At 37.1% G+C, this 22,162-nt stretch overlaps 1 protein-coding gene across 1 annotated transcript in view; it reads right to left on the bottom strand.

Annotated features, from left to right (window-relative positions):
* Positions 1-21,742, bottom strand: part of srrm4 (serine/arginine repetitive matrix 4) — a 74,853-nt gene extending 53,111 nt beyond the window's left edge. Inside the window, exon 1 of the mRNA XM_065250850.1 lies at positions 20,933-21,742. Within this exon, the coding sequence (XP_065106922.1) occupies positions 20,933-21,063 (131 nt within the window). The 5' untranslated portion in view covers positions 21,064-21,742. The remainder of the gene's footprint in view (positions 1-20,932) is intronic.
* Between the last annotated feature and the right edge of the window lie 420 nt (positions 21,743-22,162).

Raw genomic sequence — 22,162 nt, forward strand, 5'->3', positions numbered from 1 at the left:
TAAATTACCCTCTAGAAATGATCACTCCACCTCACATCTCTATCAATCAAGGACTACGTTTTTTCTGTGACTAATCAACTAATTGAAATTTATTCAAACAAGCCTATCCTGGCCAACTAATGATAGTCGACTTTTAGAGTAGCCCTCGTGCAGATGGAGCATGATCTGTCTGTATATATGCATTTTTGCTATTTCTTTTTTTGTATTTCATCTGTTTGTCAGGAAGTAAAAAAGTCGCCTACAGTAAACCGATCACAACATGATTACGATTTCTTATAAGAACTTCCCAGGAGGTGTCGATTAACAGAACTATGATCATCTCTAAATGAAAACAGATTCTCTTTCTCTCTGTGTGTTAAACATTAATAGTTTTGCTTCATGAGATTTCTGAATGCATTAAGAGTCTGCTGGAAGATCTTTTGCTTTTCTGTAACCTCTCCATCTCATCCTAGGTAACTTAAAATGCACATGGTCTGTACTTGTTAAAGACAGAATTACGGAATCAAGAAAATAAAACCTGGAAGGATCAATATGCCACCGAAAACACTCAATTTGCATTTATATGTAAACAAACATAAATGTCTAAGTGTATGTGTAACCCTAATTAAAGGTTTTAGTTCAAAGCATTTCAGCATATGTAAATCATACACACTTGATGTAGCTGACTGAATAAGCTATTATTTAAATGAGTTTTTCAATCAGTATTCATTTAAACAATATTTCCTTGTACAGCAAAATTAAGGATGCACCGAAATGAAAATTCATGGCCGAAACCGAAAACCGAAAATGAGGAAACCAAGGCCGAAAAACCGAAACCGAAACACCGAAATAAATTATTATGCCAATTATTAGTACAAATGCATTTATGGCTATCACTGTGTACTAACTTTACTAGGGGTGTGTGACAGATCACAAAACTCACGGTTCAGATCACAATACAGTTTTTGAGGCACGGATCAGATTATTTTTCAGATCAGCAAAAAGGGGGTGGGGAAAATCTAATAACAAATAAAGAAATTACAAACATTTATAAAAAAGAACAAAGCTGCACATTAATAAGGGCTAACATTAGCATTAGGTACAGAAATCGAATTAAATGAGTCATAACACTGTCTTTATTGTATAAATTAAATATATTATTATTATTTTTAGAGCTATTTGTCTCTTTGTTAGACTTAAGTAGGTTAATTGAGGTTACTGTCTCTTTAAATAGGCAGAGACTGGTTTATGACTGTAATCTATACATACACTTAAGACATAAACAAATGTTTTTTTAGAAAAATAATACTTTGGAGATAATTTTGTTAATATGTGCCCTGTAAATAACAGAAAGATTTTACGTTCGCTTGTTTGCGTCTCACTCGTGTGTGCACTATTGAGGGCACTTAAACGCGCGCGCGCACACAGAGAAAGAAGGCGAATCCCAAACAGCGCAGCATAAAAATGTTACGTTGTTTTTCATTGCTTTATTCGGCACATGTATGTTAATGGACTATACAGTATGAGACACATTTGCGTGACTCTCTCTAAAGTTTACACATCAAGAGTTCTGATCTTTGAAGGGCGTACTCACTGTGATGACCACGTCTGGACCGGACACAACCGCAGGTGCCTCTGTGCGTACTTTAGCGCCTTTTTGTGGTTAAATACATCCACGCCGCATACATGTTGCTTCAGACAAGCACATGCAGGTCGCGGTTTCTGTTTGCGTCATCACAACAGTTCGGCCGTATTGTTTGGGTGATAAAAGTCTTTCTTTCTCTTTCTTGCTCTTTTGGGCCATTTTCGGCCGAAGATTTTCGGTGGCCAAATATTTGGTGCATCCCTAAGCAAAATACATATACTAATACTACTAATAATAATAATACATAATGCACACATAGCATATTTAAAATTTGCTCTTATCTGTTTTACTAAAGATGTTACGAAATGTAAATTGCGATTAAAGATCTGAAGGAAGATCTAAGGAAGATTAAATAGATGTCTTACAGTCTAGGTGCCTTTGGCTCTCCTCTGTGCGGCCTCTGCTATGTTTCACAGCCCTTGGGACACAGACCCCAACCAATCACCCTATTTGCCCATTCCTGCAGACACTCTTCAAATTCCATTAGCTTCACAGCCTCCCATGCATTACAAGCCAATTTATTTCTTTTCATTAACTTCTATCAAAAAGCCTTAATGATTGCAGGAAGACAGAAAGGGGAGAAAGCAGCGAAAGAAACAAAGAGTTTCATCTCCAGAATGAAAATTAAGGAGTTAATCAAAGGTGTTCTTTCCTCATTGCCTAAAGTGATGCACTATGCTCTAGATGTATTTGAGATAAGTGTGAATGTCATGAAAATTGTTAAGAAATGCCTGGGTCATATTTCACCCCATAATAAAGTAAATTATATTTTGCACTAAGAAACCACAGCTAATTTTCAGATTTCCTACACTTTGTACAGCATGATAAAGTATATATCATGCTAGTTTCTGATTCTGATTCCATGCAGGTGTGTTCCTTGCACTGTAAAAATGCAGCATTTTTGTCAAATCAACATATGAAGAGTTTGGTTCCAAAACGAGATAAACACCTTTTTTATTAGTTATTAGCGATAACGGCATTTTTTATCAGTTATTATTATTTTTTAAATTGTATCAGGTCAGTATTAACTCTTTCACCGCCAGCGTTTTAAAAAAAAGTTGCCAGCCAGCGCCAGCGTTTTTCATGATTTTCACCAAAGTTTAATGCCTTCCAGAAAATGTTCTTCTTTAAATATATAAACATACAATATACCAAATTAAAGAACAGACCCTCTGCTTTCAAACAAAAAAAAACGTTTCATCCTACCTTCTTTTGTAATCAGCTTTTGAATATGGGTAGGTTTCTGCAAAAACACCACATTTTGAGCAAAAAGCAGAGATAATTCCATTTTTGTGACAGACTTTTCATAGAGATCCCATTCAGAGCGATCTTTAAAACAGACACTGACATGCAGCCGCTTGCCATAGGGCAATACTTCCGGGTTTAAAAAGTTGCGAAAGGGCACCACCTAGTGGATACTAGCGGTATTGCGGAAAGACGGAAAATCTTGTCATTGGCGGGGAAGCGTTTTCTCTTAATTGACGAAATATCTCGAAAGCATCTTTTGCAGCGATTTTTGTGTGAGTATATCAGTGAACACCCCTGACTACTCGGTGAGTTTCACGTCTTTATAAACGAAAGTTTAATGCATTTTAGGAAGGATTGTTCCAGTGCACCATTAAACCCATTGTAGAGGTGTGAGATGAAACACAAACACGCGAAAATTCTCAGGGCAGCCGCAAATGTCGAAATTTCAGTCAAAACCATTCTATTTCACCATAAACAATCTGAAAACAGGGCTTTAAGTCTAAAATACCGAACTTGTCCTTTAATATGACAAAGTAAGTGTTTTGATTTATGCCATTAATGTTTTTTTTTTAAATCAGTGTATACCACTAGTCAACTAAATGAATATAACATGGCATTTTGAAAAAAAACTTGGATTTATTGCATTTTGCGGGGGAAAAAATCAGTTTTTATAATACATCTTTGAAAATCAAATTATGGATTTGAATTTTTAATGTTATTATACCCTAAAGATGCTATGTGAAAGTTTATAACAGAAAATTGTGGTTTTCATCTTGTCACTTTCTTGGTATAGAAAACCATGTAGTTTTTACCTGATGCTGCATTTTTTACAGTGTTGGAATCAAACTCATGACATTTCTGTTGCTAACGCAGTGCCCGAATGGTTGAATTACAGGAACAGTTACAATTGTTCATAAAGCCTATGAGAGTAAGTGCCCTCACTGAGGGACTGTAATTCTTCTCGTAGGTCATAATTAACAATGCTAATCTCACTTTCATTAACATATTCTGGTTTGTGCCCTTTGTTGAACATACCCTGTATCACAATGACTCACAAAGCCCATCAGCTAGTCTGTTAATTATTCTCCAAAATCAAGTTTGAGTAGATGAGGTACTCTTTCTTGGGCAATGATGGAGATTCCTGTAGTGTTTCATGATAAACCCAATCTCTATGACAGTTCTTCTCCGCCTCTAGGGTAAGTAAAAGAACTGCCTCTCAATACACAGCTAACAGACAATAAGGAATAAAGGAGCCAATCAGTAGGCACATTGTAGCTAATTACAGTGAAAGAGAAGCATGGAGGATGTCAGCTGGGGTTGCTGATTGGAGTGTGGCATTTCTGAGGGTGCAAAGGGTCCACCATTAACACATCATGCATGGTTCACTGCAACAGATTTAGCTTCTTAGCACACAGAAACTCAATCGAGCGCCTGGCTTAGATGTGGGCCAGTTGCCACTCAGAAGTAGCGGCCCGGGGAATTTGATTGAAAAGATGAGAGGGCTGGTCCAAACCCGTGGGCTTCATTTTATACACAAAAGAAGACAGATGGCTCGGCTTGAGATGAGAAACTTCTGATTTGTATTTCTTTCCTCCTTTTGATTTATTTGGGAAGATTTCTTTCTCCATTAAGGAGAGGGACGGAAACTTAGCAGGAAGTCTGTAAGAAGGAGGCCAATTAATTTCAGGCATGCTGGTTTTAGATGGCTAAAGAGATGAGCAAAAACCAAACACAAAAACATTTCACGTTAATTGCTTACTTCAACCAAACTCTACTACATTAGGTAAAAATAAGAGTGGTATATTTAAGTTTTAAAGTAGAGAGTTATGAAAAATTCCTGTGTTATGGATGTGACATTTTTTCCGTTATGGACGTGACAATTCTAAAGTTTGCACGAATGGAAAAAATTTACTTTAACCAAGAAGTTGCATTGGTATTGTAACCACCACATTTTGGCATCTGAGATATCAGTATGGTTAAAATCTTTGGGTCAGAACTTTACTTTTCATAATAATGTTGACATTTGCATGGAATCGCCCTAATGTTTATGCTGCTCAGTGCTCACAAACAACAACTCCAAATTGTGTAGTACTAAAGTATCTGAATTACAAGACACAGTTGGCCATCTAGTAAGGGCAAAACACACAATGTAAAATAAAACGTTCATAATCGTTCACAACTTCATGAATCATATACATTTTTAAAAGTGATATTTAACAATCGTAGTTGTTCCACGTCCATTTCCTAATGTAGAGAATTATGTTGATAAGGAAAAAAATACTGTGTGTGATATAAAAAATGAAAGCTAAAAGTAGTGTACAAACTAAACTGCTCGTAGCGCCATGGTCTATCAACTGCAAAGTGATGCGACTTTGTTCATTTCAATGGAAGCTTGGTGACTTCCGGCAACATGAGCGACAGTGACTTTTGGAGACAGGAAGTGGTCATGTACATCTGTGCAACAAAGTTAAAAAAAGTTCAACTTTATGCACATGATGAGCAACTTTTGGGAAGGACTACCAATGGGAGTGAAAAATTTTTTGTCAGTTACTGAGAGGATCAGGGCTCTGAACCAACTTTTTTCACTAGGAGCACAGTGGCCCCCAACTGAAAATTTTAGGGGCGCAACAAGAAAATTTAGGGGCACACACCGTAAATCAACATGCTAACCAAATATTCACATTTCTACTAATTTCCACTGTATTACTAATAAATAATTTGATGATAGATGCAGAAAGTACAATGTGCTGTTTCAAATTCAGTGTCACATCACAAAAAAAGGTCAAATTTACTGGTCGCACATGTGCGACTGGATGTAAAATTTGGTGGCAGTCTGGAGCCCTGGAGAGGATGTTTGTTTACTTGCGTATTTGTTTATGATTGTTACTATAGGACAATTAGAATTAGGAATGGCTCCTAACAACCTCATTGAAAAAGATTGGTGACACACAGCGACAAAGTCGCTGACAGTGTGCATGCACAGGGCCGCATTAATGCATGGGCTTACCTGGGCTTAAGCCCAGGGCCTCGGGCTGGAAAGGGCCCCGAGATGCCGGAAAAAATTAACAACCGCATTTTATAAAAAGTTGATACTCCCTTTAAAATGATGCTTAATCGCTTTGCTTTGAATGTCCGTGCGTGAATGCAGTTCCTGCGCAAGAAAATCTCTCACTTACTGTAGGCTACCCTGCAATCATTAGTGAGCTTTTTCAAATTTCTGTCTGAAATATCCATTATTGCATTTCTGATGAACAAAGACGAAACTGAGGACGCGTTTTTATCTTAATATGAAAGACAACGTGTAAACATTCATTAAATAATTCCTCGTAACATTTTAAAGCCAAGATGTACAGAACAAAGATATTACACAAAAACATTTTTGATAACTAAATCTAATAAATAACAAATTAGATTCTGCCTCGGAAGCCACGGCTAAGTTCAGCAATCTTATTTCATTTTGATATTTAGCGTGGCAAGAAAATAAAAGACGAGAAATTACATATAATTTGTTACTGTAAATTATAAAAAACAAGCTTTATATACAATTCCTTAAACGGTTCATTTATAACAAGAAAACACTGAAATTAATAATTTCATAGACACTATATATGCTTTATTATTTTGCACAGAAATATCTGATTGCTTACTTTCACTTTGATCATCTCTGTATTCACTTGAAACATCTGATGTTTCTTATAACATTTGTTTCAGGAATCTCTTTTCTATCATTTGAAAGTTAACACCGACCATATTATTAAATCACAAGAGAGACAATTGTGTCAGATTCGGTAGAGATATTCGGTGTCATCACCGGAAAAAAAAACGGCTTACCTGTTTTGTACCTCAACTTTTGACAAGTTAAGCAACCTTTTTAAATACATTTTAAAACTTATACCTGTCGAAAAAATCTGTTTTTTGATGTTTAGTTTGATGAACGCCTAAATATGATCACGCAGAACACCTAGCGCGTTCGGCTTAATTTAATGTGACAGCATGCAGCAGCGTAACATCGACACAACGGAAAGCAATCCAAAACTTACAGAACTTAAATTAGATCAGAATTTACCTTTATAATTAATAAAAATTAAAAACAAAATGAAGTCAGAATCAATAAGGTGCAGAACATGGGTGCAAAATGCCTAAATGTGCAGGGGAATAAAACACAAGCCACAAATAGTTTAATCAGATAACACTAAATAATCTATAAATTAAATAAAAACAAAGAAATATTAAAATACATTTTAAAATAACGAAAGTATAGAATTGCCTGTTTTGTCTTTTAAATTGCAGAAACAAAGAGACTTTGCAATGGTTTCTGGATATGGACGTGTAGCCCTGTCATGGGATTTAGGCTATTAACAGACTTTAAAAATATTTATTGAAAGCTACTTTTTCACATATTATTTACTTAGTATTATCATAATAGGCTGTATATTTTTTATATTGGGAGAAAGCTGTTATATGTGAAATCAGATAATGTGCACTCTTATACAGCCAAAATTAAATGATCCTCATTTTATAACACATCTGCGACGATTCGACTGTGCAGTAGTCGAATCAGGCTTCTCCTGTCAAAGCATCGAATCTTAGACTATTCGGGTCACCTCTAGCTAGGACTATGTGCATATGTTATGCAGTGATATTTGTGTATATTGTGAGCATTCTGATATGGTTTTAATATTTTGTTATTGCATTTATTCCAGCAAAATAAAAGCCTGACAACTTGCACTTGGTGCCCTGCTAAAAAAACAGCATACCAGCAAGACCAGTATATGTTGTGTTTTGGTGCTGGTTTGCTAGTGAACACCAGCTAAACCAGCATTAGCACCAGCATTGGCACCAGCTAAACAAGGACCAAACCAGCATAAGCACCAGCTATACCAGCACCAAACCAGCATTAGCACCAGCATCCCATGCTGGTCATACCAGCAAGACCGGCATATGTTGTGTTTTGGTGCTGGTATGCTGGTGACCACCAGCTAAACCAGCATAGACCAGCATAATTCTCATGCTGGTTTGATGCTGTTTTTTTCAGCAGGGTTATTATAAAAATTGTGTGAATGTAGGCTGTAATTCTGGTGGATGAAGGGCCCCACAAAATGGTAAAGCCCAGGGGCCCCTTACAGTGTTAATGCGGCCCTGTGCATGCAGCATTAGTTAGCATATCTGAGGTGAATGAGGAGGGAAACAGTGAATGTCTGTACAGTCTGTACTGTCAGATTAAACTGGCAAATGCAAATATAGCTTATTATCTTTAAATTGCACATGACTAAAAATAGAATCACAAGCAATGGAACATGCAAGCTCCCTACTAATTTGACACCGGCATAAATTTCATACACAGATCACAAATACATAAAAGGACTTTGGCAAAATAGAATAAGTGGGTAGTTATTCTTCACTGAGGCCAACATGTTTAACATCTATGTCAAGGTACTTTACAGACCATCCCAGCGACAAAAAAAATCAACTTATCAACATTGCTGTAGCTGCATTGTGGCAAAAACTATTTCTTATATAAATTTCTGTTCTAACCTTTAACAAAATATAAATATCGATAACTTGTAACCAGTGTTGTGGGTAATGCATTACAAGTAACGTACAAAAGTAATGCGTAACGATAATTAACGAGTAAAATAACGCATTACTTTATAAATGTACACATTCGTTACTTTTAAAAAAAAAGTAATGCAAGTTACTTTTCAGTTGAATCAATCCATTAAAAAAAAAATGTACTGAATTAAACTGAACGTAGTCACATAGAATACTGCACTCTATGCGTGTTTGCCTGAACTGGAACAGTTTGAGTCAGCAAACGAAGATTGCAGGCCAGAGCTCGACATTTTTGCAACGGAAATATGCAATTTCTGAATGCAGAACTTCTTAGTCATAAAAAACACCTGCAAGGCCGGAAAAAGATCAACCCTGAGCCAAGTGAAGAAAAAGTAATGCAAAAGTAACTTTAAAGTAATGTAAGTATTACTTTCCATGAAAAGTAACTAATGTAATTGTAACTTAATATTGTAATGCATTACTTTTAAAAGTAACTTTCCCCAACACTGCTTGTAACAATCTAGGTTTAACTTCTGCTGTGTTTCCCATACATTCATTTATTTGTGGTGGCATTAAACGGCACAAACAGATTTGTGCACAGCGCGTTTTTCACTACCTTACTCTGACATGACATGTCCTGTACACACACCTATGGCATCAGTTGCCGTGCTCCGCTGTGACTCTGAAGCCTGGTTCATAAATAGTTTATAAAGAGTTTGCTATGACTATTTTCACCTTACGTGTATATCTATTCATTAGAATCTGTACCGGTCTTTATTGTCTATATTTCTTTCCGAGCGATAATCCAGGTCTTTGGCTCAGTAATGAGTGTGTACTGACATCTCATAGTCAGAGAGGAAGGATGACTGTAACAGCGCTGAACCAAACGTATGGTCAATGTACTGTGCAGTGAAGCAAGACTAAGCAGCTTCACACTGAGACTCGAAATGGAAACCACAAATCATTGATTATTTCAGTCCTGACTGAGTCCCTCTCTCTGAGGAGAATGCCATTTGTGAAGGATGAAGCCCAAGTCGTTAAACCAAACCCCATCAGAGCAGTCTTAATTATTCCAGCCTATCAACAATACACCATTTGTGAGCGAGGAGGTTCATTTTAGTACAGCCCAGGGAGTATACTTGCAGAAAGAAATACTGAAAAACCCTAAAGCAACCAATCTGTATGTGTAAGCGACTCTCTGATTATGTTATTAAATTAGAGCATGAATAATTAAGTGGAAAACAGACAGATGTGTCCATCTTGAGATGTATTAAATGACTTTACATTATCTCCGAGACCGATTCATCACGCACAGCCACAGGTGTGATATTTACATAAAAGTGATTTAAATTTAGGTTGAATCTCGGGAGAAAAGATTTCACTAATTTTAGTCATACATGCTCTCTTAATACATCAAGTTTTTTCTCAACATCCCACACTGATAAAGTGGCAATTTAAAAACTTGAGCCAACATTGTAAAAATAATTCGACCTACAGTACTTAAACTGAAAACTTTAATTGGAAGCTCAAATTTTAAAAAGTGGTGACAAAGTGTCAAGCTGCTGTGATAAGTTTGCATTTTGCGCTTGCATTTACTGTAACGACTGTAAGGTAATAACTGATGAAGAATATTATAATGATAAAAATATTTTGCGGCACATTCATATTTTTTTAAATGTTATTTACCGATCACCCTGTTAATTTAAACATGAAATGCTCCCTGAAAAACAAAGACAAACATCCATTTCTTTCCACTGGCAAGACATCTGCATGCGGCTAAGAGTTGAGTAGTGCGTTCCTGACGAGAGCCAGATACGGTAATTACCGTGATAAGAAGCTGAGAGGAAGAAGCAACAGCATAATTTCTTGACTTGAGATCCACCACACTCCACAAGCCCCCTCTTCTCTTTCGGCCTTTGCTATGCAAAACAGCTCTCTGAATAATTTAGAAAGCGCTTTTTACGGGCAACCAACACATTTCATCACAGAACTCTTTTCAAAATAATGAAATATGATGAAACTGTTTCACTTCATAGTATGTCTTCACTACATTTATATGAACAATATGATTATAATATTGACAGTAAGTCAGGGTCTCTGTAAATATTACATTTAATTAGGTAATTACGTGTAGGTTTTTCTTTTACGTGTAGTATTCTTATTACTGATGCACCTATTTGCCTGCTAAAAACAATGTTATTTTGGGTATTTGCAAGACAATGTGTTCACGTAGTTTATGGTTGAAAAAAAAACATTATTTTCCATATACCGTACATTTTTGTAATTTCAGATATCCCTGTATTCCTGAAACGCAGTGATTTTGTACAAAGCTCATCGATCTGAAAAGCGATATGTCCCTGATTGGCCAGCTAATCTGTACGTTGTGATTGATTGGCCTGAATACCTCTGACGTCAACCGAAATATGACGCTCCTTACCATGTTTGAAAGATTCGCTAACAATGCAATGCTAACAAGATTTAGGCCCAATCCCATTTCTCTGTCTTACCCCTTCCCCTTACCCCTACCCCTTAGTTTTGCACGTTCACGAGAGTGAAAGAGCTATCCCAATTGGTCCTTACTCTCACGTGAACGTGCAAAACTAAGGGGTAGGGGTAAGAGGAAGGGGTAAGACAGAGAAATGGGATTGGGCCTTAATGTACAGGCTGAGTCCGAAGCGGGCGGAATTATGACAATGTCGGTCTTGTCCACCTCAACAGGCCCAGGAAGAAAACTGTTGCCTACAATCCGTCTATTTGTTGTTGTCCAAGAAAACTTGCGTCATCGTTTACTTTTGGGTTTTTACCTTTTGCATATTGTTCACATGTACTTATACACACCTACACACCAAAAGAAATGTAAAACTGTGAATCGGACCGTAGGTGCTCTTTAAGCATCGTACTCACTTTATTCAGCATTACTAAACAACAACTTCCAGACACACACCCTCTTGTGCTCATTAATTTAAGGCACAATGTACCTGATATGTCCTCCCCAACTGTGCTCTCGGTTATTGGGCAGATGGAGACCCTCTCTGAGCAGGACTCATCTGTCTACTTTGTGAATTAGTGCAGCCAACTGCGCATCAACACTATAAGAGGAGCTATTTTGGATTTGGATGCTAGACAGTGGCCCGTGTAATGGCTACCTGCTGACACTGTTCCACTTGAAAGGATGGAAGGCTGCTGGGACATGCACAGAAAACATACACATGGAGACCCATCATAGTTCTTTAGTTTTATATCTGCTGATCCAAATTTGCTTTTTTCCCAATTAAAATAATGCTCGCTTAGAAAGATCATCATAAGCATACTCCTTGCAAACTTCATAATCATCACATCCACTTGGTGAGAATTGACCTCTGGACATTTTCTTAATCTGTGAGTTTTCATTAATGTACTCCATTTTAAAAAGGTCATTAGGTGCAGAAAGGTCATTTAATGGATGACCAATAAAAATAGCATCACAGTTTTCTTATAACCTTCCATATTATTTAGTACCCCATCACAAAAGAAACCATTTCCATTTTATGTGAGGAGGTTCATTCAAATCTCCTCAGTCAGAACACTCCCTCTCAAGGGCAGGTGGATGATTTTATTGTCCATAATAATTCATAGAGGAGGCCCTTAAGGACCTAAGATTTACTAAACACAGTGATATGTTTGTATGTTTCATGGCTCATGTGAACTAGAATTTGTTACAGGGAACATAAAGTTAAGGGTTTTTTACCAACGGTATCAACAGTCAAATAATATATATTTAACAAAATATTCAAAAAAAATGTTTTCATTAAAGATATTATTTAATGCTTTGAAAAATTTGCCCATAAAAGACGTTTATTATAAATAAATGATGAAGGGTGGAATAAAACTGTTGATCGTTTAATGTCTAATTAATTTCTTTTTGTTGGTGTTATTATCCGGTTTGTAGGCTTAAAATCCTGCCAAGGCGATCAAATGAAGTAAATATCATAAACTTGCACAAGCTTAATTAAACTCTGTCCTTTCAATTAAGAGGCAGCTCAAGGAAATGACCAAATATTGCAACAAAGTTCTGTATGCTTTAATTACATGAAGTGGAAGCTAATGAGAAAAACGATGACATTAATTTTACGATTTAATTGCAATTTATAACAAGCTAATGAGCAATCATCTAAATTCACATATTTTACATTCTTTTTGTTCAAGTGATTAAACAAGGTATTCATCCCTATGGAAGCATTTATTAATGGAATCCTAAAATAATCACAGCTGATTAATATTTCATACTTATACTTTAGACAAACATCATGATAGATTTATTTTCCAGAAACGTGTTTGTTCAAGCTTTTTAAACATATATTATGAGTAAAACAGGGAGGGGAAATCTGGTTTAGCGTATAAAGAAATTAATGTTGGTCCCAAAAGACTCCACGTGTATTCACTAAGTTTATGACATTATTTCACCCTGTTCTTGAGTGACTTTATGGAAGTCCTTCAGAGGTGTCAGTCAAATTTCTGCCATACAAGATCAGCTCTTATACCTTTTCTCTTGTGACCGCTGCTACTTTGAAGTAGAAAGGGAATCTAAGAATAATGACTGTGATTAGTCACACAGTTTCCAAGCAGATTTTTAGACAAAGGGAACATTTGATATCAAAGCAAAATATTTTTAAGCATACTGTAGATCAAGAGAACTAGTTCATATGCACATCATAGAGGAAATAATTACCATATTAGTTATAATTATATGCGAACCATGAACACTATATATTGAAACAGGTAAGACAGTGAAGCATATTCAGACTGGGTTAAAATAATTCACTAATAAGTATCATTATTTTACACATAAATGACATAAGCAAATGACATTGCTTTGATCAAATACTCAACCCTTTGCATAATGTCTGATACATGTGGTAGCACTTTTCATTCCCATTTCATTTAAAATATGAAATTGCTTAACTGTCTAAAGTGCATTTATGTTTTGAACATGAAAAGAAAAAACTTAAAACAGATATGAGAAGGTATTTCTCGCTCTTCCCCTCATCAAAGGGGCAAACAGCTTAAAAAGTTTGAAATTACCTTGAAAATATCCTTTCAAGGCCTGTGAGGATACCATCTTTTAAAAGCATAAGCTTCACTTTGTAGGCATTATAATATCTGTTAAGGCAAAAGATTTTCTTTTAAATAATTTCACTGGCTTTTTTCTTTTTTTAAAGAGGTTTGTTCAGTGGAAACTGGGGTTAGGCGAGAGTGGTTAATGAGTTAGCACAAGAGAAAAACACTTACAAAAATCCACGCTGTGGGAGAAAATCTCTCTAATGCATTTCACAATGCACCAGAGCAGCCAGAGAACGACAGCAAACCCGTCAGCTTTGGTTTTTGTAATAACTGCTCAGCCGAATCTGTCGGCTACTGAAATGTCACTGGCAATATTGCTCATTCTAAGAGACCATCACAATTTATAGAGCAGCACCACAGACTGCAATCTCTTTGCAACTGCCTGACACAAAGTGCTACAACTCAGTTGGGTTCCAATGGCACAAATTCTATAAATCATTAGCTATTGTTTACAGATGAACAAACATGGTGGACTGTTTGTTATGAAAGACAACATAGAGATACTATCTTTACTTAAGTGTTAAGCATCTAGCTCTATGGAGTTGTGCACTTGCATTCAACCGAGTACAAGTCTCAAAAATATACAGTAATATATACGAAACTTCATAATTCTGCTCTGTTAAACTTTACCATCCTCCTTTGAGAAAAAAATCCAACACAAGTAAACACAAAATGTCAAGGCCAATAGACAGCATACAAAAACAAACACAATATTGAGGCTTGTTTTACATTCTTGAAACTTTAATTCGAAATAAGGAACTTTCAAAACAAGCTTTTAGGACCTTGGCACTATCACAGTACTGTAGATGGTTGAAGCCTGAACATCTGCTCGGTCAGAAAGTGAAGGAAAGGAAATGTCAACTTGAGGAACACTTGTCCTTGACTGCAAGATTGATCCCTAAATTGAGAGGTGGGAGAGTTCCATTCACTCATTATTGCTATCACTGCCTCGCCATTGTGCAGTGACATCTCCACGGAAACAGTCCCAGCCCAAATGAAGCATCAGTTATGCAAATGGAGGCAATTTTGCATGAGTGGCAGATCATCTTCCTGAAATGAGGATGGGCAAGAGATGGAAATGAAAAATGAAGGGGAGGCAGAGAAGAGGAGATCCAGCCAAGCTTGAAATGATTTAATTTAAGTGATGAAGGTTTGACTTTGATAAGTTTGCATTTTAATAATGGCCCTTGATCACTCCAGGGGTCCAGTGGGGAGGAAAATAGCACTAACGCACGTAAGTATCAGGACTCGACCAGAGTTACCTGAGTCATATCTTGTAGTAAAATGTGCATGCCTACTTTAACTCTTTCACCGCCAGCGTTTTAAAAAAAAGTTGCCAGCGCCAGCGTTTTTCATGATTTTCACCAAAGTTTAATGCCTTCCAGAAAATGTTCTTCTTTAAATATATAAACATACAATATACCAAATGAAATAACAGACCCTATGCTTTCAAAAAAAAAAAAAAAAACGTTTCATCCTACCTTCAGTGGTTCTTTTGTAATCAGCTTTTGAATATGGGTAGGTTTCTGCAAAAACACTACATTTTGAGCAAAAAGCAGAGATAATTCCATTTTTGTGACAGACTTTTCATAGAGATCCCATTCAGAGCGATCTTTAAAACAGACACGGACATGCAGCCGCTTGCCATAGGGCAATACTTCCAGGGTTAAAAAATGTTGCGGATGTTATGTTATGCCACCTGGTGGATAATAGCGGTATTGCGGAAAGACAGAAAATCTCGTCATTAGTGGGAAGCGTTTTCTTTTAATTGACGAGATATCTCGTCAATGGCGGTGAAAGAGTTAATGTGCTATTTGACACAGCAAATTTAATCTCTCAAATTCCATGTTTTGAGCAAGTAAAGTTTTCTGTGATGAACCAGAACAGCCCTATAAGTAAAATAAATACTATACAATACGTTTTTTGGAACGTGAAATTTTTCGTGTGTAAATTTTTATCTGAGGTCAATTACTTTCGTATTTCGAAAATGTATTCTCTTGTTTGTAATTGAAAATAGTGTTTGAATTAAAAGATTATTTTTGATTTCAAACAGTAGGCTAAATCCTTTGTTTCAAATTACTAAAAAGTTATCTATTTTTAGCCAATCACTGATGCCTTAATTTCACCAAAATAAAACTGATTATTAAAACTGCATGAATATTCAGGAAGAAGACAAAAACAAACATGATTTTTTGTTATGATACACCCTAAAAAAACAAATGGTGCTAAATAGCACTAAAAGTGGTTCGTAATCATAGGGGAACCATTATAAGTGCCATACAGCACCTATGTAGAACCATATTGTGCTATGTAGAACAATGTGGTGCTATATCAGCCCTGTATGGTTCTTCATAGGTGCATTATAGGTGCTACATACAACTAAAAATGGTTCCCCTATGATTACGAGCTTTTAGTGCTTTTTAGCACCAATTTTTTTGTGTGTATTCCATAAAGGAGGTCGCACACTAAGCGGGAAGCGCCGTGTCGTGCCATGTACTGTATCTAAAAATCGAACACATTACCTTCTATAAGTGTACACACACCAGTGGCGCCTGACGGTGGCTGTCTGCTGTGACACTGGACGCTGCTCAAATCCCTGCTGCGCCACAGAGCGTCACTTACATAGTTTCCCTTGAAATCTTATTTGTACAAAATCGCTAATGATTAACATAGGCTGCTACAGTAAATGTTGCATATAAGATACTACCAATTTATTCAAATCGAATTGAAGAAATTTTGTCGAAAAGTTTGTCATTCTTTCTGAAACTGATCGACAGCTATCTGGCTTTTGCAGAGTTGTTTTTAATTACCTTAATAAGTTGATGTTGAAGCTAGCCTGGCTTTGTTCATGGACAAAAGGCCTGGAAATCGCAAATAATCTGCTTACTGCTGCCTACACATGCTGCCAGTCGAAAAACTGGTTATGTCCTTGAGTAAACATTCATGTTGACAAGATGCTTGAAAACATTAATTTCCCTGCTCTCTCTCTCTCTCTCTCTCTCTCTCTCTCTCTCTCACTGTCATTTCAGCATGTTGCGATTCCATTTGCATTATGGGTTTTGTAATTATAAAAGAAAACGTAACATGCTTTTAAAGAATCCTATGAATCTGTGCACAACAGACCTTATAAAAAAGCTGATGTCAATGAATTCAAAGTCAATAAATAGTATATATTAATACATTTTACATGAACTATAAAGAAAATAATTTTGGTAAGGTATCATTTTAGTATTTACTTACATGGAGACACAACTTTACATTAAACGGTAATGCAAATTTAAAACGGTCCGATCTGGAATGTCTCTTGTCCAATCATTTTTAGAAAAGTAAAATTAACTGTTGAATAATGTTTATAGACAAATAGTCTATAGCCATAAGAGAGAAACTTTACATGCCTTCACTTTACAAGAAGTGAAACAGCTCTGCCTCATTAATTCTCATGAGATTATAAACCATTTAAAGCTTAAATGCTCTGAAAAAGACTGTTAAAACTTTGTTCTCCAAAATGTATAAAGGTTTTATTTAATTAATTATTAAGGTTTGACAAAAGTGCATAAGTGGATTTATTCTCGTTAAATATGACTATTAATATTTAATGAATTCGGTATTGCTTCTCTAAATGTATGCAGTGCTGTGCCAACACTTTATGGATTATTCATCCTTGTAAAATTACTCCAACATAACCCCAGGTTGTGCCTCGTTCTCATTTTCCTTAATCTCTCCAGCTTTTCACTGATTTACTGAGGTTTCAAAGAGCCTTCACACTGTAAGGTTTGTGTGTCACACTGGGAGAGTGCAGCAGAAACAATACAACAAAAATAAAAATCAAGATAATGCAAAGAAGAGGAAGGGCCATTCTACTTTATCAAGTTGAGATATCATAAATTAACTAAAGTGGTTGTGGCAGGATGTACTCATATAAACACTTTCTGCCATGCACTCCAGCCCCTATTAAATATGTGATCATCTACACTGGTGGACTTTCCTTCTTGTCTTGACAGCAGGTATCATGGCCATGAAAATGCCAGCAAGAATTCAATCAAAAACTTTCTCAAATTTTCATCAGATGACCACTTCATACTTAAAAGACCTCCGTATCAAGACCACGTATTGCATTTCAACACCTCATGGTGTTTCACAGCTGTGCCTTTCATCTTGTTGCAGATTGAATGTTGGATTCACTTCAGGCTAAAGTGAATGTGTCCTCTCCTCGGAGAAGCCCACTACCTAGATGATGTGCTGGAATGTTTCAACGGCTAGATTTAAGTAGAAATTATAGCTGAACCCTGGAGGCCTGGCAACCATATCAGCGTTTCTACAGCTCTGCAGCTGTCTCTGAGCCAGAGCTCAGCTCCAGGGGTTACAGTCCCTTTCGAGTCCCCACCCATTCAAAAAGATTGACAAAGAATGAAAGAAAGAAAGAAAGAGAGCGGGAGTCAATTGGTCATCTAAAAACAAAAAGTGTAGAAATTAGATTCTTTGAGGTGTAACAACTCTGTCTGAGACCATAGCGTCAACTGATTTAAATCAACTGAATTGGAAGTAAATGGAACTGAGAGATCTGATTGGCTTATTAATTAGGCCCTGATGCATAAAAACATTGAACAATGCAGTTGCCTTATGCTTTCAGAGAAAACCAAAAGAAAGAGTTCTGTAGACCCAACAGACCAACATCACTGACATTATTGTCTTGTTCATTTCATTAGCAGTGTTCTGGTTAGGGGGTGACTGCATAATTAGGAGGAATTAAAGAGAAAATAATAACATCTTAAAGAAATCAATCAATGAAATGTTCAAATGTATTGTTAAATAGCTCAATTCTTACATTTTTTTCTTTTTCACAGGAATTATCAGAGAAGTGCATTCTAGCATGAATTCTGTACACCTCTGTATTTTCAAAGGAGTTGCCGTTTATGTCTTTTTAAGGGCTTCTTTTAATGGAGGTCAATTTAAAAAACACTCTAAAGTTTATTTTCAGTTTACCCTAAGGATAACATTTAATCATGGTTAAAGAAGCAACGTGTGCACAGTAATTTTTCTGTCTCTTTTCCTGGGTTCACGTAATCTCTTTATTTTTCCCCTTGTTAAACTAGCATCTGCCGGGGTATGAGGTTCTGCCCCATACCCTTTATCCCATGGGCCATCTGCTTCCTAACCCCAAGACAAACATGCTTACACTCAACACAACTAAAATCCTCTGCATTTTTAATGAGGTTTGCCACTGAGAAGAACAGCTTGTGGAGCTGCAGTGGCCTGGAGCAGGACCTTCCGGCATCATGGGAGTGTGAACTCATCCCTCCAGCCTCGCCAGAAAACACCAGAGGTACACAGGAGGATCAGAACATCCCTTCCTAACTGCACTGTAATGTAGGCTCAGTGACACCAAAAAAGAGTGAATAATAAAACCAAACATGGTTCATTATGTATGGGGTAAATGCAAAGCGGGCTATAGGTGGCTAGCATTTTTAGCTGACATAACCAACAACATTTTTATAATAACAAAGAACTGACACCTTAACCTAATGGGCTGCATTAGGCACTACATCATTTTGAGATTTGTTCTAATGCAATACATTACTACTCAGATATTTGAAGAGTTTGGTTCCAAAACTATATAATGTTGTTTTTATTGTGCTAGTTGGCTGTATTTTTTAGTTATGAAGGCGTAAATCAAAACAAACCAACTGCAGTTTGATTGATATTAACTGGAAGGCACAATCAAAAAACAAGATTTTTGAAAAAATGTAAATTATCTAGTTTTGGAACCAAACTCTTCATTTATACAGACGACTAAATCTTGGCGTTCCCTGTTTGTGCTTGCCTAGTAATACAAATTCAGATGGCCCTATAAAACGGCGACATTAGTTCGGTTGTGCATTTTCCTATCATTAACCACAATGTACACATCAATGTCAGATGTATGCTGAAGTCTGAGTAGCTTTATAAATATGTAGATTTTTCATTAAGCTTGTCAGTTTGAGAGAAGAAGAGACAGCAATTTTAAATTATTACGAATTGTAAATTCGCAACCTTAATCTTGTCTCTTTACCATTCTTTGAAAAAGTGCAATTGGTCAAATATTTAGACCATAACTATAATTCACCACTGTCGAACATTTGCATCTTTTTAGGGTGCGCAGAAACAAACAGCAGCAAGTTTGCTGGTTTAGACTTTGAATATGGATCAAAAAGTCATGCGCTGACAGCATTTTAATCTTTGTCTTGTTGTATCATTAAAAAACTACTGTAGCGACAACAATCAAAATATAGCATCAGGTTACCGTCTTGATAATAGAAAAAGCTGTCAAAATAATGTTTCATCTCAGTTTCCTGAGATAAAAGACAGCAGGATGGAATAAATGATACATGCACACAGACAGAAAAGTGAATCACAAATCCAAATCAGTTATGCACTGTTAACCGGCATAATGAGTGCGGTGTAAGGCTTGATCCTGTTAAACAGGAAAAGAAGAAAAGGAAAGCCAAGCTCTGGAACACTACGAAACACTCAGCACATATCTCCCCGTTTCTATTCTTTCGCATCTTCTCACTTCGCCCCACTGCCGTTCCTCCTAATTCATGAGTGATAGAGAAGGCGCTGAGATCCTCTTTATGTCCTAACCTAAGGGTATGATGAAGGGCTCTACTCTGAGTTGATTCATTAGGACTCCGTGTAGCCTCTCGCTCTGCTGTGCACTTGTGTGTGCACAAGTGAAACTGACTGGCCTCCAGTGAAGGACAGCCAATGATAAACGCAGAGAAAAGGCAGCACACTCACTGTTATGTGACATGAAGTGGTATTAAAATGGAAAGTGGCCTGAAGATAGGTTGCAACTAAATAAAGGCAAATTGGGGAAACTTAAAAAACTTTAATCATCATGTACTGGTAGGATTAGCTTTGCTCATATTTGAGGTCCCAGACATAAAAAAATAGTAATTTGATGAAAACCATCAAAACCTAGTAGCCATGTTATTCAAAACGTCTGTTTAACCTGTTGTATGTCAAAGCAGATATACACTTTAAAAGTCAATGATATCCAGTAGTAGCCTAATGTTTGTCTTGTGTAAAGATTAAAACAACACACCGTGAAAAGATGGGAAGGTACGTATTGCTACAAAATGTTAACCAATCTTAGAATGTTGCACGTGATCACTTATGAATTTACAGGATTTATTAATGTGTCTTAAGGTAGCTGAAACGCCAAACGGATATTTCTAACTAAGTTACCTGATCGAAACAGTTGTTGCTTTCAAAAGATGAGGAAAAGACAACCTGTCACTCAATTGCCCGAGGGTCTCTCAAACCCAAAACATAACATCTTGCTTAGGGAAATATGTGTCATTGCTTAAATACAGTATATAAAGATATACAGATACTGTCTGACAAAAAGACACAAGAAGAACTCACTTTGTCGCGGCTCTCCGTGCGGTGATGCTGGCCACGATGATGCTCTCAGGTCGCGGCATAGCCACGGCTTTGAACGTTCCCTTCCAGAACTTCTCAAAAAGCTGCTTCTCTCCCAAAAGTAGACTGGTCATGGCTCCACAATATAAGGGGAGAAAACCCGGGACTAAACCGAAATCTCGCAAAGACGATTCTGCGATGTAGTTTCACCGAATCCTCAAACAGTTACTCGATGTGCTACCGTGTGTAGGCGGCTGCACCAGGGAGCTGTCCAAGTTCTGAAACCAGTCGTTTGTTTTAGCAGATGAAGCTTCTTTTCGTCGTGTTTTCTTTGGGTTTCTGTGTGAGAGTCCGTTTAAAGGGTTTAAAGTTGGTTGGAGTCTTGGTTTTGAGCGTCAGTTTACGATTTCCCCTCAGTTTTACGACGGCGACGGACGTTACGATGACCGTTACAGCGGGCAGCTTCTATTTATTGTCTCGGCTTTGCCTCACGCGCTTAGCACTCGCGCCTCCCGCCTTCAAATTAATTAGAATTTTGATTTGTTTCCCTTTTATTCAATAAATTCGCGCTATCAATAAAACTGTTGACAGAAACAAAACATATCCGCAAGCCAAGGAGAGCCCTGTAGTTTTATATGTGTAAAACTGCAGAGTTGGACGCGTGCGAGGCACACAGCTGACGGCGGCTCGTGCGCGAGCTGGGTTAATGTAAAGAGCTCAGTTGATAGTGCCTCGTTTTGTTGCACGCACCTCGTGACGTTAAAGGAAAGAGATTTGGGGACTATAGGTCACACAGGCACTGAGACCACCACTCTCTTCTTCTACTCTCTCTCTCTCTCTCTTGTTCAGCTTGGACAAAAGATGTGCCTGTTGCCTTAATTAGCATAACAAAAGAGGCAGGGGTCGGTGCAGAGGCAGCAGACGGAGCATGTGTCAGGCACAATACACCAGAGGCAAAGCATTTCCCCCATCAGCCCTCAAGGCCCCCTCCCTTTCACTCAACAACCACCTGTCACTAAATACCCACCTGCACCTGCAGAGTGCAACCGTGATAATAGCACAAACAAAAGCAGCAACCCACCTCATAAAGCTTTGGGCTAACAATCCAGACATATGTAAACTTCTCTTATGTACTGTAGCCTACGTCATTCTTTCTTTTGTGTTCAGTGTTCCCTTAGCTCAGGAAGATCCCAAGGGTACACATACTAATAAAAATGTATATGGAATGCACTG

The sequence above is a fragment of the Paramisgurnus dabryanus genome, chromosome 5 (assembly GCF_030506205.2).
Source record: "Paramisgurnus dabryanus chromosome 5, PD_genome_1.1, whole genome shotgun sequence".
NCBI classification, from domain to species: domain Eukaryota; kingdom Metazoa; phylum Chordata; class Actinopteri; order Cypriniformes; family Cobitidae; genus Paramisgurnus; species Paramisgurnus dabryanus.